Raw genomic sequence first — 16,778 nt, forward strand, 5'->3', positions numbered from 1 at the left:
ATAAAAAGACGTGACCAGTGAATTTGAACTGTGTAGGGTGTAGGGAAGTTACCCACCTAATACAATTGGAGATGGTTGCGCAATTTCGTGGATCGAGTAAAGTTAGAATTATTGATCATTGAATGCCAACTCAGTGATCTAGAATTTAAGTTTTCACTCTCGAGACCAAAGGTCCTGGGTTTATTTCTCTATGGTGGGGTCATGCATACGCACCCATGAGGAGCACCAATGGTTGTCCAAATTAAGTCTGTTTCTGATTCGAAAAATACCTGATTAGTAATGAGAATTAAACAAAACATTGTTCAGTAACCAATTACTATCAAGATCTCCATTGTACAGGGGATGATGATAATGACATTTCTAATCGTCATATCTAATAATGCAGCTTTGAATTTCACACAAAAATCTCAGTTTTCACTAGCATATAGAAGTTCTGTATTGATGAGTATCAGCTTATTTCCAGAGATTCTTGGATGTCATCCAAATGACTGTGACTTTTAATGAGTAACAGATGACTGCATACTTTACTATTCGATATTTCTAGTTTTATGAATATTAAATTCGATTACTTTCTAAGTCGTTGTACCTCTAAACAACTCTTAAACTTATTTAATAACTGTAAGCAAATATGGACAGTGGATAGCAGTGGAAACCAGTTTGACATGCATTTCGTCCTATTTGGGACTCGTCAGTTGGATGTACCTGCGTCTCAGAGTTGATGTTCACTCTGGGACTCAAACCCAGTACCCTCGCTTCAAACGCCATCGCGTTATCTACCCAGCTACTGAATCCTGATAGCCACTTGCTTGTTCAATGGGGTTAATTTTAAATTCACTCAGTATTGTTTGTTTGAATCTTCCCATTGATGCTTAGGACTGCAACTGGTCAGTCTTCATTTCAGGTATATCCAGCTGACGAGTCCCGAATAGGACGAAACGGGCGTCCTGGATTTCACTGCTAGCCATTATCCATCTTTGCTTACAATGCTTGTGAAATAAGGCTATATCGAGGAAATACGCACAGTATGCACCTATTCCAATAAGAGACTAACCAGTTGCAGTTCTAAACATCAATGGGAAGATTCAAACAAACAATACTAAGTGAATTTAATTAATAACTTATTTGTCGAGTTCGAGTTTTCATAGCAAATATCTGTTCAACATTATGTATGCAGTATTTAAAATCCCTCCCTTCTAGTGAATATCAATGAAAGTAGTATTGAATCAGCTAAAATAAGATTGATTTGGGCAAAAAAAGATAGGCTGAAAATATTCCTTCCTCACATACCCCAATAGTGCTCACTGGTGAAAAGTTGTTAATTAAAATAGAAAGTTCCGTCTTACCCTCCCTGTCACTGAATGGTTTTAAAACTAAGGTTAAGTTTCAGAGAAAAAAGCACAATGACTCTAATTAATGGTCAAATGAAACGAAATGAGATTTAAAGCAATGAGTCCCTTTGATAAATTTCGATAATGTAATAAGAAGATGAAGATTATCAGAACTATGTAATGAGGTATACATTTCGAATAATCTGATCACACATACTTGTTAAGAACATTTATATATAAAAATAAAAGGTCGACTAGACTGGAAATGGGTGGGGGGGGGGGTTAGAGGAGACAAGGATAATAATCATAATAATAATGTGAAAACAATTTGAAACCTAATCACTCTGGATAATAAGCTAATGTTACCAGAGTAGGTTTAAGATGAGAACAAACTGTTTTTGAATACACAAAGTGGGTTTGAATTTTCGTATAGCTAAGGCTTCAATAAACCTTAGTATACGCCGTTTTACACTTTTATACAACACCACAAAAGCCGAGTTAAGATCAATCTTATTGCCTGTTTCGATTATGTATTTGTTCAAAATGTATTGCGCTAATATCTCATCACATAGTTCTGATAATCTTTGTATTCTTATTACACTATCGAAATGAGATTAACCGTTTAGAAAAAAACCTGTTAACTAGTCTCCAATTAGAAAGTAGGGATACAAACTATGCTTATAAAGAAAGGAATAAAACAATAAGCTTACACTTTGTTTTAATGTATCTAATGATGATAATGCATCATTCAAAATTGGCATAGCTTCAGCTAAATCTGATTCACATTCATCTTTAATTGATTTTGATATGGATGCAGATTGATTAGCTATCATTTCATCGGATGCAACAATTTCACGTTGTGCTTCAACTTCAACAGATTCTTTAGCAATTTTCTGTAATAATTTATTAGTTTCTGTACTTGTTTCAATAAGTAATGGTTGTAAATTACGTAATTCAATTTGCATTTTACCAACTTCATTTGAAGCAAATTCTAATTTTTCTAAACCAATTAAATATCGATTACGCATTGTAGTTAATTCAGTACGTTTTTGATGTAATAATTTTTTAAATGTTAGTATCATTTCTAAATAGGATGTTGGTGTTACATAACTATGTCGACGTAATACTTCTAAGAACCTTTTTTTGGAAATAATGGAAAAAGAAAGCGAAAAATGAATGAATGAATAAATATTTTGAAAGTTGAATTCACGAGTCAGTTTAAGCTAGACCATAATTGAGAACCTGGAAGTATTGGACGGATGTCTCGTCCTAGTGTAGGACTCCTCAACAGTTCACATACACGATCCCGAACGTGGGACTCCAACTCAAGGATCCACTAGACTTTTCCCGAGGAATATTATGGGTCTTCCCATAAATAATGTTATTGGTTAGTAGAGAAATTGTCAACCGTAATGTAAATAATTTAGGAAAAGCATATAAAATTACACTGTGTATTAAGTTTCCACGAACAATTCGGCGTTTTTAGTGCTGTTGTGAGATAGCAACTCACTAGAGACAATGGTGAACGGTGGCTCAGTTTCGTTGGTTTGTTGAGGCTAGACATTAACAGCAGCTCAGTGGTCTAGATGTTAAGCGTTCGCGGGCAAAACCGGTAGGTCTTGTGTTCGAATCCCATGGGGCGCGATCATGGACGCGCACTACTGAGGAGTCCCACACTAGGTCGAAACGGCCGTCAAGTGCTTCCAGGATTTCTATAGTGGTCTAACTTCAATTGACTTATGAAATCAACTATTAAATGATTATAATATACACAAAACCCCTTGCTGATAATTTTTGTTTTATTTAACAAACAACATTATTTTATACACAGGATCCTATACATATCAGCACTTTTATAAGTCATGCAAAATTTTTCACCAATTCGATGGATTCAGATAAGGTGGATGCATCAGTTGATCAGTGATAAGATTCAGTTAGATGTACAAACTAAAGGTCTTAGAATGTTCCCTGTTCTTATAAATAATCATTGACTAACGACTTTAGGTTGTGCACACAAAAATAACAAAGAAATACACATATAAACAATGAATTATATCAGTATTTCAGTAGTCAGTAAAATCAGTAAGACTGGAATTGACTCATGGTCTCAACTATTAAAATTACTAGAATATCCACACAAACCCTTCTGATATTATTCAACATATGCTCACTAGTGACTGGCTTCAAAAGGTATTTCCTGGAGTTCTAGTGAGAAGCAGTGACCAGTGGAGTTCAACCAGGTCTATTGTGAGATAGTAACTCACTGAAGGCAATGGTGGATGTGTCGCTCAATTTCATTGATCAGTTGAAGTTAGAAATTAACACCGTCGGATGCCGGCTCAGTGGTCTAGAGGTTAATCGTTCGCTCACGAGACTGGTAGTTCCTGGGTTTGAATCTCGCGAGGCGGGATCGTGGATGCGCATTGCTGAGGAGTCCCACAATAGGACGAAACGGTCGTCCAGTGCTTCCAGTTTTTTCCATGGTGGTGTAGCTTCAATTGACTCATGATTTCAACTATGAAAATACTGTAATCTCCACAAAACCCCTTTGGATTTCTTTTTAATAAATATATAATGTAATTTAGAGAAAACACTTACTTTCCAGCTAATTTTCTTACACTTTCATGAAAATATTTACATAAAGTAACAGATGATTCACGTATATTTTCTGCAAATTCAATACCTTCAAAATATTTATTAGCAACCATTTCTAATGCATCTTCAGGCCAAACCTTAATTATAATTGATAAGAATAAAATGAATAAATTATTGTTATATAGAAACAAAAATATTCACTCTGATGAGTGAATGTTGACTAAATAGTGCTTGAATTCCAAATATTCCAAATATATACCCATAAACATCTTTTGGCAAGTGAAACATATATCAGTCAGTCAGCTACAACGTAGGACTAGGCACATTTATGCATCGGTCCAAGTTGCCATATCTCGTTAGCACAACAAGATGAACACTGAATTCATATTAGTAGTAAATTTAGTGGTGGTAATATATAAAAGAAAGGTTGTATATAAGGATATAGTATAGGAAGGAAGACAGATATGAAGCAATTTTAATCTCACTGTTTAAGGGAAGATAAAGAGTGTATACACCTACGCCATTGTGATCGATTCTGAGCCATGTCCCCTAGAGTCTCCAACCATTGCTTACGATAGTCACGCGGACCCCAACCAAGTAGTCTGCATCTGCCTGTCTATGATAATAAGAATGATGACCAAGTTAGTGGTACCTCTAAATTGAAAACTCGAAATATCTACTCTTCACAGACTAAATCAACTTATATCACATGCTCGAATCACGAACAGGGTACGAGAACACGAGTAACGCTAGATATTAGTTTATTCCATATAACTATAGGCTGTCAGTCTCAGTGAGTTCGGAGTAGAAATCAATAAGAGGAGAGGAAATCACATATTTACAGTCTGTAATCTGCTTTTTCTATATATCCACATACTGACAAATCACATTTTACTTTCAATACCACACATCAGTACACTATTGATAAATAATAGGCTCCAACTTAGTATTCTCTATGTTGTAAACATTAGGATGGCTGTTTTGAGCAATTTGTAAAGGATAGTTGATCACGAAGAGAGTTTGTCTAAAAAATTGATATCAGTTATGGAAATAACTGAAAACCAGGAAATTCTTCAGTGTGAAACTCTTCTGTAGTCCATAACTATGACATTATGAGGAAATGAACCTAAAAAAGTTACGCACTGAAGTCATCACATTAACAATGAATTAGTTAACTAAAATTGGATAGTCCGCGTTTTTAACTTCAGCTACACCGTTATCCACTTGTCACCTGTTTGGAAGTAAGATATTGCTTCGTGATCCAAGGGTCAACATACTAAAGTAGTGATTATGTGATGATAAGTGATACTATAACTTTCAGGAACAGTCAAAAACACTGATTGATTCATAATCTCAATCAACCTCCACAATCCCATACTGATAATTACCGTGTGCTCATTAGTAAGTTGCTTCGACAGGTAATTCTCGGAGTTCTAATGAGGAGCTGTGACCATTAGAGCTAATCTATGTTGGATATTAGGCAGTTACTAACCAAAGACAATGGAAGATGGTCGCGCAATATCGTGGATTGGTTCAAGTTAGATATTAACACCGCTAGATCCCGGATCAGTAGTGTAGATGTTTAGCATACGCGTGCCAGACGGAAGGTCCTGGTATCTAGCCCCGCGTTTGGGATCGTGAATCCGCACTTTTGAGGAGTCCCATACTAAGGCGAGACATCCATCCAGTGCTTCTAGGTTTTAAATGGTGGTCTAACATTGTTCAACTCATGATATCAATTAAAAGCTCAACAAACTTCACAATCCATTACTGATATATATATATATATTTAAACTGATAAAACTAATCGTGATAATAACTTACATGAAACCAATCAATTGTACAACAGTTAATCAAAGATGGAAACATACGTAGCCTTGATCGAAAAGCATCACCAATTGGACTCATTACTAGTACAATATGTAAGTGTTTTTTAACTCTTTGTGTAAAATATGTATACATTGCTAATGGATCCGGTTCAATTTTAACACCCTTTCAAGAAAATAAAAGTAATTCCATCAATTTGGTTTATTAAAGTTAAGAAATTTTGAATATGCAGTGAATTGTCATTGATGATTGAAGAGTTGTTCATGGATATGAACTGTATACTGATGCTTAAGAATATACAACATTTAAAAATCTCTCTCTAAACACATGTAGTGGCCTGCTTGGACATCTAGGCTACCTGTTCCTGCCATTTAGATATTTCAACAAGTTATCTAATTTTGTTTGTTTTAATACATCATTATGGCTATTAGTCGCATAACCTATTTGGGTGCATTTCTAAAAAGTGTACAACTCATTGTTACACAAGTTACAAAAAGCCCAATCAGAGATATCGTCGTTGCTGGCATTATGCAGCGAAAAGAATGTACATTATTTAGATGTTGATTGACTGGACTAACTAACTAAAATAAAAAGAACTATCTACTACTACTTGATTTTGATTGTTTCCCAGCGTTCTCAGAAATGAATAATTCAACCCTGAAGCTTTCATCATCTTTTAAGACAACATAAATAGCAAATACTTCAAAAGTTTCTTTACGATCCTTTGATAGTTTGCTTTGTTGATATAAATTATGAAATATGTATGTATGGTATTATCTAGCAACACAATGAAGCCTCATGATTTAGCTATACAGTTCAAGGAACACAAAATTTCCTGAGTACTCCTTTTAAGTTACAAATCTTATTATAATATAAGGAAATAGATAATAAATTGTATTTTAAATATCATCTAATATGCAATGACACTGTAGTGAACGATACCAAAAGAGGGGATAATCAAAGGTATCTGAACACAAAATTACAGAATACTTCAGTTGCAAAATATCCATCATTCATCTGAGACTTTATTGTTCCTTCATTTTCATAGAAATCATTCTCTATTCTCGTTCTCTCCGATTTTCTAAACCTTCTGCCGCCAGGTATTTCTTTTTCGATTGATGATACATACTACTTGTTGTATCCCCTGGCGAATTATGAATCGTAAATCTGAGGTCTATTTATGGACAAATGTAATACGCCTATTCCTATTGGATAGTTGTTAAATAAGTGACCTAACCGTTTCCGTGTTCCTCTTATCATAACCTTTATTTTGACCTTGGAACTATTATTATTGATTACTTTCCCCCTAGCTACAGCCACATTGGCCAATTACTGTACAAATGTTATTTTTCTATTTTTGATATGTGTGGTCTGTTTGGTTAGTATATATAACCCAGTATGCTTGTAAATAATGATTCATATTGCCGAGGCTGATATTTGGTGTTCTGGACTTAACGGCTGGGCTAGGCAGATAGGAAGGACCGAATAGCACCCAAGACTGCACGTACGTATTTCCTGTATCATTGCACGTTCATACGTATTAACGAATCAATACGTTATAACAATTGGCGACGGGGATTCTGGAAAAAAAATACAGCAGCCGCTGACGTCATTTCGGAATTAAATAATCCATAATAATTGCCGGTGTTTTTTGGATTTATTATTATTATTATTTGCATAAAAAAATGGCTCTAACTTCCGATCAATTTCAGTTGCTAATCCAGCGACAAGAGCAGCGCTTCAGAAAGAGTCAATTGGATTTCATTGACAAGTTACACGCGAAGCTGCTGAATCACCCATGCTTCGGGGGTGCAACGGAAGTTGACGCATTAATTTCAAAATTGCGTACAGAGCTGGAAAACGATTACAGAACTAATGAATATGCCGGCGAAAGCCTCAATGAATCCATACAAAGCAATAATTTAAATGCAGCAGTTATACATGATCAGCCCAGTAACCCAGTACTACCTGTTTCAGAGACATACCCTGTACACGGTCCAAGTCTTATTAACCCTGAAACAAAACGTGCGAACAATGAATCGTCCAGTTCACAGAGAGACAATATCTTATTAAGCGCCATTAAAATTGCTGCAGTACCCGCCCATGAAGAAACGGAAAACAAATCGAGCAGTGTATTGAATACAGAGGCGCCAAATGAAATTAATCATGATACGAAAAATGTTTCTAATGAATCTAATGATCAAAATTCTGTAATTGTTCTACCAGATTTAGATTATTTTGATGATTCATATGTTTCTGTTGAATTCTCTTATAAAAATGAGAGAAAAATGTCAGATGTATTAAATGATAATCAAGAATCCAATACAACTCTCATAGATACTGATTATCCTAATGATTCATTATCTACTAATGAGGTTCCGAGGAAATTCAAGGAAACTATATCAGAAGAATCAAATGTTGGTGACCTCGAATCAAATGTCGTCGATCCTCATGATCTCTTCAGTTCTAATGCATTCCCTGTTAAATGTGACAAACATATCGCATTAATAGTAACTTGGCTATATGAGGATCCAACAGTCTTTCGTGGGGGAGGGTGAATTCGAGGAAAAAAAATCCGGATATCAACTCCGGATTTCTCAAAAAGGGGAGGTGTTGTATCCCCTGGCGAATTATGAATCGTAAATCTGAGGTCTATTTATGGACAAATGTAATACGCCTATTCCTATTGGATAGTTGTTAAATAAGTGACCTAACCGTTTCCGTGTTCCTCTTATCATAACCTTTATTTTGACCTTGGAACTATTATTATTGATTACTTTCCCCCTAGCTACAGCCACATTGGCCAATTACTGTACAAATGTTATTTTTCTATTTTTGATATGTGTGGTCTGTTTGGTTAGTATATATAACCCAGTATGCTTGTAAATAATGATTCATATTGCCGAGGCTGATATTTGGTGTTCTGGACTTAACGGCTGGGCTAGGCAGATAGGAAGGACCGAATAGCACCCAAGACTGCACGTACGTATTTCCTGTATCATTGCACGTTCATACGTATTAACGAATCAATACGTTATAACACTACTTATATTTGCCGACATCAGTAGCATGCACCACAATACTATTTGACAAGATGACAAATTTTATAAATAAACTAATTGGTGAATTTATTTCGCATAATTTGAATATTGGAAGAAGTATTCATCGGTGTAATACCGACATTGAGCGATAATTTTTGCTATTTCTTAGTTCGAATACTTGTATAGGATGATTTACTCAACCGATAAACTGTTCGAAGTGAATCATTCATTCATTGCTTACAATTTTAATATGATTGTATTCTTGTTAATCAACAATTCTTTATAACCAACAATCAGATATTATCTTTTGATGTTTCTATAGCTCAGTGAATCAATCATATCGACAGTCAAATTGTGTTGGATGTTGCGAATTTTTATGAACCTGCTTGAGATCCAGTCTAAAGGTTCTTAAATCATTTGACTATATTCATATACTCAAACCTTCATTTAAAACGCAAATAGTAAAAATTGATTTATAGTCATAAATTTTTATCCTTGATATTAAATTTTGACATTTTACCAAATATTGTGGTTAGCGCAGTTTTAGTAAGTCTTTTTCTACGAGATGGAATTGCTGACCTCATGCCTAATCCTATACCTTCATCCGAGCTTGAGACCTGCAGTAACCCTAGGAGAGCTACAGGCGGATCGGAAAACATTATGGATCCTTCTTTGACACTATGGTGTAGCTGAAAAGATCGTCAACATCATTCGGAATTCATAAGATGGCCTGAGGTGCAAAGTCGTGCATGGAGAACAGCTTACACATGCATTCCAATTGAGGACCAGAGTCAGACAAGGATGCTTACTTTTCCGTTTTCTTTTCTGGTGGTTGACTGGATTACAAGACTCGAACTATGTTATACTAACAAAGCTATTAAAACAGAATATTACACTTACATGTAGTCAGTGCACATGCAATTACATAATTAAAAAAAGCAAACTACTATAAGAAAAAACAGGATCCTGTGAAGACGAAGTCAGCAGTGTTTGTACAATTTCTTGATTAAAAGATTCATAAATAAACTGATTAAATGAAATATTCAATAAGACAAAGATGAACAATAAGAATTAATTAAATCTCGGTTGCTTTGTTCTAATTCTGTTTTTTTATGTCATAAGGAAAATTAAGTAATACTAGTTGAATTTGCGGGTTGATCTCAGCTAAACCGTCACTGAAAACATGAAAGTACTGAACGTCCAAATCGTCCTAGTATTGAACTCCTCGGCAGTGCACATCCACGATCCAGCACGAAGGTCTCTAACACAGGACCTTCGGTTTCGCACGCGCACGCTTGACATCGAGACCACTAAACATGCATTTAATGGTGTTGATGTTTAACTTCAATTAATCCATGACCGTCCAGTGCTTTCAGGTTTTGGGTGATGGTGTAGCTTAGATCAACTCATAAATTCAACCGTTAAAATACTACGATCCCCACAAATCCCCATACTGATAAGTAATTATACTAAGAAAAGTATACCTTAAGTGTACTCCTACATGTAGATATAAATATAATCAATGTAAGATAACTATTCATGGTAGGATATTCACAGCACTGCCTAGATACTGAATGTTTTTTCAAAGTGTTTTCAACTATTTAGACCGAGTTATTGCTTTGATGAAATCCTGTGAGGTCTTAAGAAAGTGATATAGTGAGCACTAGATCAAACTATTACACAACTGATCAGTTTAAATGACTTTCAATCTTTCGAAGAACTTAACGTCATCTAGTTAAAAAAGATTATGCTTGGCCATTCCATGTTGTCTGATTATTTCAATCTGTTAATGATATATACGCTTTCTGTATGGGTGTCCTAACAAATCACTGGAGTGAGAAAACCAGATTTGACTAGAAAGCTTTAATTGGTTAATTGAATTGAAAATATTTGCTCAGCTTATTTTTAAATGTATATCTGTACGCCTACGATAGCGTATACCTGTTTCTTTAGAGAGTCTAATCAAATCTTGTCCCATAATGTTTCCCCCTCAACATCTCTCACTTATCATTCAGTTTAAATTCACATGGTTTAGTGCATCACATACTTTCTGTTTTCCCAAGCCTTATCTGGATTGTGATTAAATGATATAAACCGCAGGATAACAACTATAACACCATAAGAATGATATTTGGATATTTTTATGCTGATGATAGAGTTAATTATGATTGAAAGTGCTACTTACATGCTTCTTGTTGTTTCATACTTTTCGGTAAATCAATACTTAGGATATGGAGGTAAGCAGCCCTCTTGATGCTGTTTAAATCCGTTTCTCTGAGAGATGCAGCCACTAGGCTTTTTGAGCAGTGAATTATACAGTAGAGGGCTAAAATTTTTTACATTAATCAATCACTGAATAATGGTTCACAATAATAAGAGAGACAGAAAAAGGGAACTATCGAAATAGATCACATTACTACATTTTTGATCGATAATGCAAGCAAATGAATGAAGGGCAAATCGATCAGATTCCACACTTAAAAAGTTTATTACTCCTTTCGATGCCCATCTTTACTGATGTGCACTCTTTTCAACCGCTCCGTTTTTCACACAGCCCTTTTGCTTGTATCCTTATGAATAACTGGCTTTAGTAGGTAATAGAACACAAAAATAGGTGAAATTCACTTATATATTCAGATACACAAATAATATATTACTGAATTGTAAAACAAAACATATATACTTACGGCTTTTTTTGCCTAAATTAAATATAAGTAGTATATAATGATGAGTAGTATTAGAAATTATAATTAAATGTTTATAAAATAAATATAATAAATTAAAAGAAAATGAGATAAGTAATTCTCTTTTTTCTAAGTTATTCGTTTTTAAATGTTCAAATATCAGTTTTATTTTATTCAGAACTAGTTTTGAATTTCACTTGGTATTGTTTGTTTGAATCTTACCATTGTTTTTTAGGACTGCAACTGGTCAGTCTCTTATTAGAATAGGTGCATACTGTGCGTATTGCCTCGATATAGATTTAATTCACAAGCATTATAAGCAAAGATGGATAGTGGCTAACAGTGGAATCCAGTTTGACGCGCGTTTCGTCTTATTTGGGGCTCGTCAGTTGGATGTACTTGCATCACAGAGTTGATGTTCACTCTGGAACTCGAACCCAGTAGCTTTCGCTTCAAAAGGCATCGAGTTATCCACTGAGCTTGTGAATTAAGGCTATATCGAGGCAATACGCACAGTATGCACATATGCTAATAAGAGACTGATCAATTGCAATCCTAAACATTAATGAGAAGATTCAAACAAACAATACTAAGTGAATTCAAATTTCACTCCATCGCACGAGTAAGTGGCTATCAGGACTTAGTAGCTGAGTGGATAACGCCAAAGTGTTTGAAGCGAAAGACACTGGGTTCGAGTTCCAGAGTGAACATCAACTCTGAGATACAGGCACATCCAGCTGACGAGTCCCAAATAGGATGAAAAGCGTGTCAAGCTGGATTCCACTGCTAGTCACTATCCATCTTTGATTATAGTTTTGAATTTGTTATTTATTTTGTTTGAACACACAAACATTGGTACAAATAGGAACCAAAATATATGTGCCACACAAATCAAATGGGGTGTGATAATGTTCAGGTACCCAAACCGAAGCACGTGGTTTTCTTAGAGAACCACTCCTTAAGCCTTTGACCTGAATGCCTGCTTCATAAGGCAGTGGAACAATATTGGGAGATGGAGTTTTATGCTAACCGATCACCAACAATTAGTTCATACGCGTTTTGTTTCCTTAGGATTGCGGATTTCATGTACATCATTGGTTTGGAAAGGTGGTTTTCCAACTCCTCTAGGTGGATCCTCAATATATACCAATCCGTTTAAAGTTCCAAACATTCGCTTTTCGTTCTCTCAATTTCATAAACAACCTTTCCGCCTTGAGATTGCAGTGAGTAAAACTTCCTTAGTAGTGTCTGCATATTCATAGCCATGTGGGAGCATTTCGAGAGGGTTGTGATAGTTACAATTCATATTTTGTGTTACGAAAAGTATTCACATTCGTAGTGAATATTATTATATTCAACAAACCTTTAGTTCTGAGAAATAAATGTAATTTTACCGAGTATGAATAAAGAGACAGAACAGATGATTAACTGATAGTATTTGAATTCGCTATATTCTAACAAAGAACAAATGAATGGTAACTGCTAGGAACTATTTATGAACTGTTATATACATATATATTCATTCTTGTTGTATAACTATCAAGTAACTAGATTATATATATTTGACCTATTGGCTGTTATTATATGATTAACTATCCTTAAGTTATTACCACTCTATTAGTTACAGTCTCTCACACTCACAGCAACTTTTTCTCTTGAGCCTGTATAATTGTTAATTTCTTTTTTAAAGTATGATGTGGTCTGATTTACTTGTATATTAACCAAGTATGTCTGGAATATATGATTCATACAGTGAAAGCTGAGCTTTGTGTTCTGGACTCAGAGTTGAATACATGATTGTTTAAATTTCATTATTAGTAAGGTGAAACTCATTTAAAGATATTTTCCTTAGACTGATATTGAGTGGTTAATAAATCATTATGCGGAGGAAGAAATCAGGAAGAAGCGCTGGAAGTAGATAGGGCACACTTTGAGGAAATCACCCGATTGTGTCACAAGACAAGTCCTCACATGGAATCCTGAAGGCCAAGGGGAAAGAGGAAGACCAAAGAACAAATTACGCCGAGAAATCGAGACAGACATGAGAAGAATGAACAAAAACTGGATAAAACTAGAAAAGAAGGCCCAGGACAGGGTGAGTTGCAGAATGCTGGTCGGTGGCCTATACTCCATTGGGAGTAACAGGAGTAAGTAAGTAAGTAAGTAAGTAAGTAAATCATTATGAAAAATTCAATGTTTTGAGAACTTTTCTTGTTCTATTAATGCACTTCTAAGCAGTTTATAACTATCTCCATGACAACCGCTATATCTCGAAGTTTTTGTGTTGCAGTTGAGCACTGCACGTTTTTTTAATTTTAAACGATTCGTAGGATATAGTAACCAAATCGATAACATCTTTTCGTTGACAATTTGTTTATGAATATTGTCTAGCTACTTATATTTGTTAGTAGTAGTATATCAACGTATGACTAAAAATAGTGTTCCTTTTTTCAAAAACAATAGCATTAGACTTACTTCTAAACGTACAATATTTTGTACTTTATCTATTAATTCAGCTTTTTCATCTGGTGGAAATAAATTTGGTACATCACCTGAATTTAATAACATTGATATATCTTCCATAAATGATTCATGCTTTAATTGATTATCAGTAATTAAGAATACAGTAGATTTAGATTCTAAACCAGTTTTAAGTAATAAACGTTTAATATCATCACGCCATTCATTTATACCGTATGTGCGGGTTATTTCAATGACAAATAATTCATGATCAGCAATATGACTAGCTAAACGTGTAGCACTTTGACGACCACTACCTCCAACACCTGAAGAGAGAATAAAAAAATGGAATTTGGAAAGTACCTTGTAGTTAACCATATGGTTCTATAAAAACTGTTTATAATAAATAAATATTAAAATACTTTAAATCATTTAGTTTAATTGTGTTGATGGGGGCTTGTTGAAATTACTGTATAACCGTTGTTCAGTACCACCGATTCGTTAAAGCTGAGGATTATCTATTATAGAATTCTTTTCATTTATTCTGATATTCCTGAATGAAATATAAATGCTCTGTGTTGAATAATTCATGTGAAACAATGTATATATTTGGATGAAACAGAAACAAGTAGCTATTGTGAGCATAGTGATTTAGCCAACAGTAGAATCTATAGCAAATGTTTGTCATCATATGCCTACATAATTAGTTCTAACATTTGGATAGCCACCAAATGCCCTGTTACGGCCGAGAGTAGGGAGAGTCCGCTCTCCCTCTCGAAACGCTCTCACATGGTCACGTGTATATAGCCTCTGCTATGGAAGTCCTACTTACTGCCTTCTCGTGGCATTACTGTTGTTTACGAAATTGAGAGGACGAAAAGCGAATGTTCGGCTCTTTAACCGGGTTGGTGGAAAAAGTGAATCCACCTAGGGGAGTTGGAAACCCTGATTTCAAACCAATGATGCACATGAGCCCCGGTATCCTGAGGGAACAAATGGCGTATGAATAAATCATTGGTCACCGGCTACCATGGGACTGCATCTCCTTACGGTGCTCCACTGACTTGCGGAGTAGACCTTTAGGTGAAAGACTCCGAGTGTGGCCCCCTAAGAAAACCACTGTTTCAGTTCATGCACGCGGAGAGTATCACAAAAGTGTGGCGCATTTGTATCTGGTCCCTTTTTGTACCAATATTTATGTCTTCAAATATATTAGTTGATAAATAACCTTTGAATAGCTAAATTGTTCGAATCGTTTTATTTGTCCTAACATCTATATGTTTGTTCTTTCTAGTTACTCATGTGTTACCTCAAGCACACTTTGTACATCTGTTTATACATGTGCAGATGTGTTTATATATTTACTTTTATCTCTTTCACACCTAGAAAAATTAGTTCACACATCACACACTGAGTTGGCGAGTCGTTCAAGTTAATTCTTATTTGGCTTATATTACCTCCGTCTCCTCAAAAAGGTTAGCCTAAGCAGAATCTATGAAATGAAACGGAAAATTTATGTTCATGGCTCATTTATCGTTCTAACGTAATGGAGTTAGAATATGTGACAAAAAACTTATCTTCATATTATTTATAATATCGGGATTTTACTGGCTAAAATTACGCGGTACACGTAAAATTAACTTCGTATGGCTACATTTAATTACATTATTCGACTTTATTTTTGATTACAACTATTTAACTGCCAATGCTTTTAGTTTATACATATTTTAATACTATAGATTTTAGTGAAAAGTCTTGACTAGTGGAGCGAATCGTGTCGGGTGTGAGGCAGCTACTCACTTACAACAGCAGAATATGGTCGTGCAGTGTCGTAAATTTCGAGAGACTAACACCGTTGGGAGCAACTCAGTGGTCTAAAGATTGGGCGTCTACACGCGAAACTCAGGGTCCTCGATTTGAATTTCGTATGAGGAATCGTAGATATACACTGGAGAGCGGTGACATATTAGGACGAAGTAACCGTCCAGTGCTTAAGGGTTTTTTCAATAGTGATCTAACATTGATCAGTTCACATTTTTAATGTGATTCTGATCATGTTTTCTGTTCAAACCTAAATAATGATCATTGAATCGTAATGATAATTGATTTTTTCAGTAAAAGTATTGACTTGAAATAATTTTAAAACCGTTTTATATTGAATACAGAAATTGCATTATTCACTACTATAAAGGGACCATGAAGCTAGAACACCTTGGAAAACCTGGAAGCACTGGACGGCCGTTTCGTGGAGATTTATGAATGATAATTTTGAGGACTATTTATAGACCAATATGATATGTATATTTCTTATTATATAACTGCTAAGTAACTTAACTATTCATATTCATGTTCCCCTTATCATGAGCTTTATTTTGACCCATACACTATTATTATACGATTTACCATTCTTGAGTTATCTCTAGTCCATTAATTACTGTTCCCCCGATTCACAGCCACGTTTGGCCAAATCTTGTACAAATGTTAGTTTCTATTTTATGGTACGATGTGGTCAGTTTGTTTGGTGTTTGAGAATAATGATTCATATTGCAGAGGCTGTTATTAGTGTTCTGGACTTAACTGGCTACGCTAGGCATAAAGCAGGACTGATAAGTACTCAAGACTGTTCATACAGATTTTTGTGTATCATTGAATCCGATCGATAAAATCACTCTTCTCTGATTGGCGGGAATCAGCACATTTATATATATTAACAGGGCACTCATGCAATCGATATAACAGTCTTATTGTGGGACTCCTCAGCAGTGCGCATCCACGATCCCACCCCCCCCGCCCACCGACACGCCCTCCCATCAACACGCACCACAGCATCTCGTATGCTGTGG

The 16,778-nt window shown here is 35.2% G+C and overlaps 1 protein-coding gene across 1 annotated transcript in view; it reads right to left on the reverse strand.

The window, feature by feature from the left end:
* Smp_156080 (dynein heavy chain, putative) overlaps nt 1-16,778 on the reverse strand; it is a gene marked incomplete at both ends in the record, with an annotated part of 118,388 nt that overhangs the window by 41,219 nt on the left and 60,391 nt on the right. Inside the window, 4 exon segments of the mRNA XM_018791532.1 lie at nt 2,039-2,465; nt 3,927-4,060; nt 5,748-5,915; nt 13,951-14,261. Of these exon segments, the coding sequence (XP_018647318.1) occupies nt 2,039-2,465; nt 3,927-4,060; nt 5,748-5,915; nt 13,951-14,261 (1,040 nt within the window).

This window comes from Schistosoma mansoni (assembly GCF_000237925.1).
Source record: "Schistosoma mansoni, WGS project CABG00000000 data, supercontig 0229, strain Puerto Rico, whole genome shotgun sequence".
Classification (NCBI taxonomy): Eukaryota; Metazoa; Platyhelminthes; class Trematoda; order Strigeidida; family Schistosomatidae; genus Schistosoma; species Schistosoma mansoni.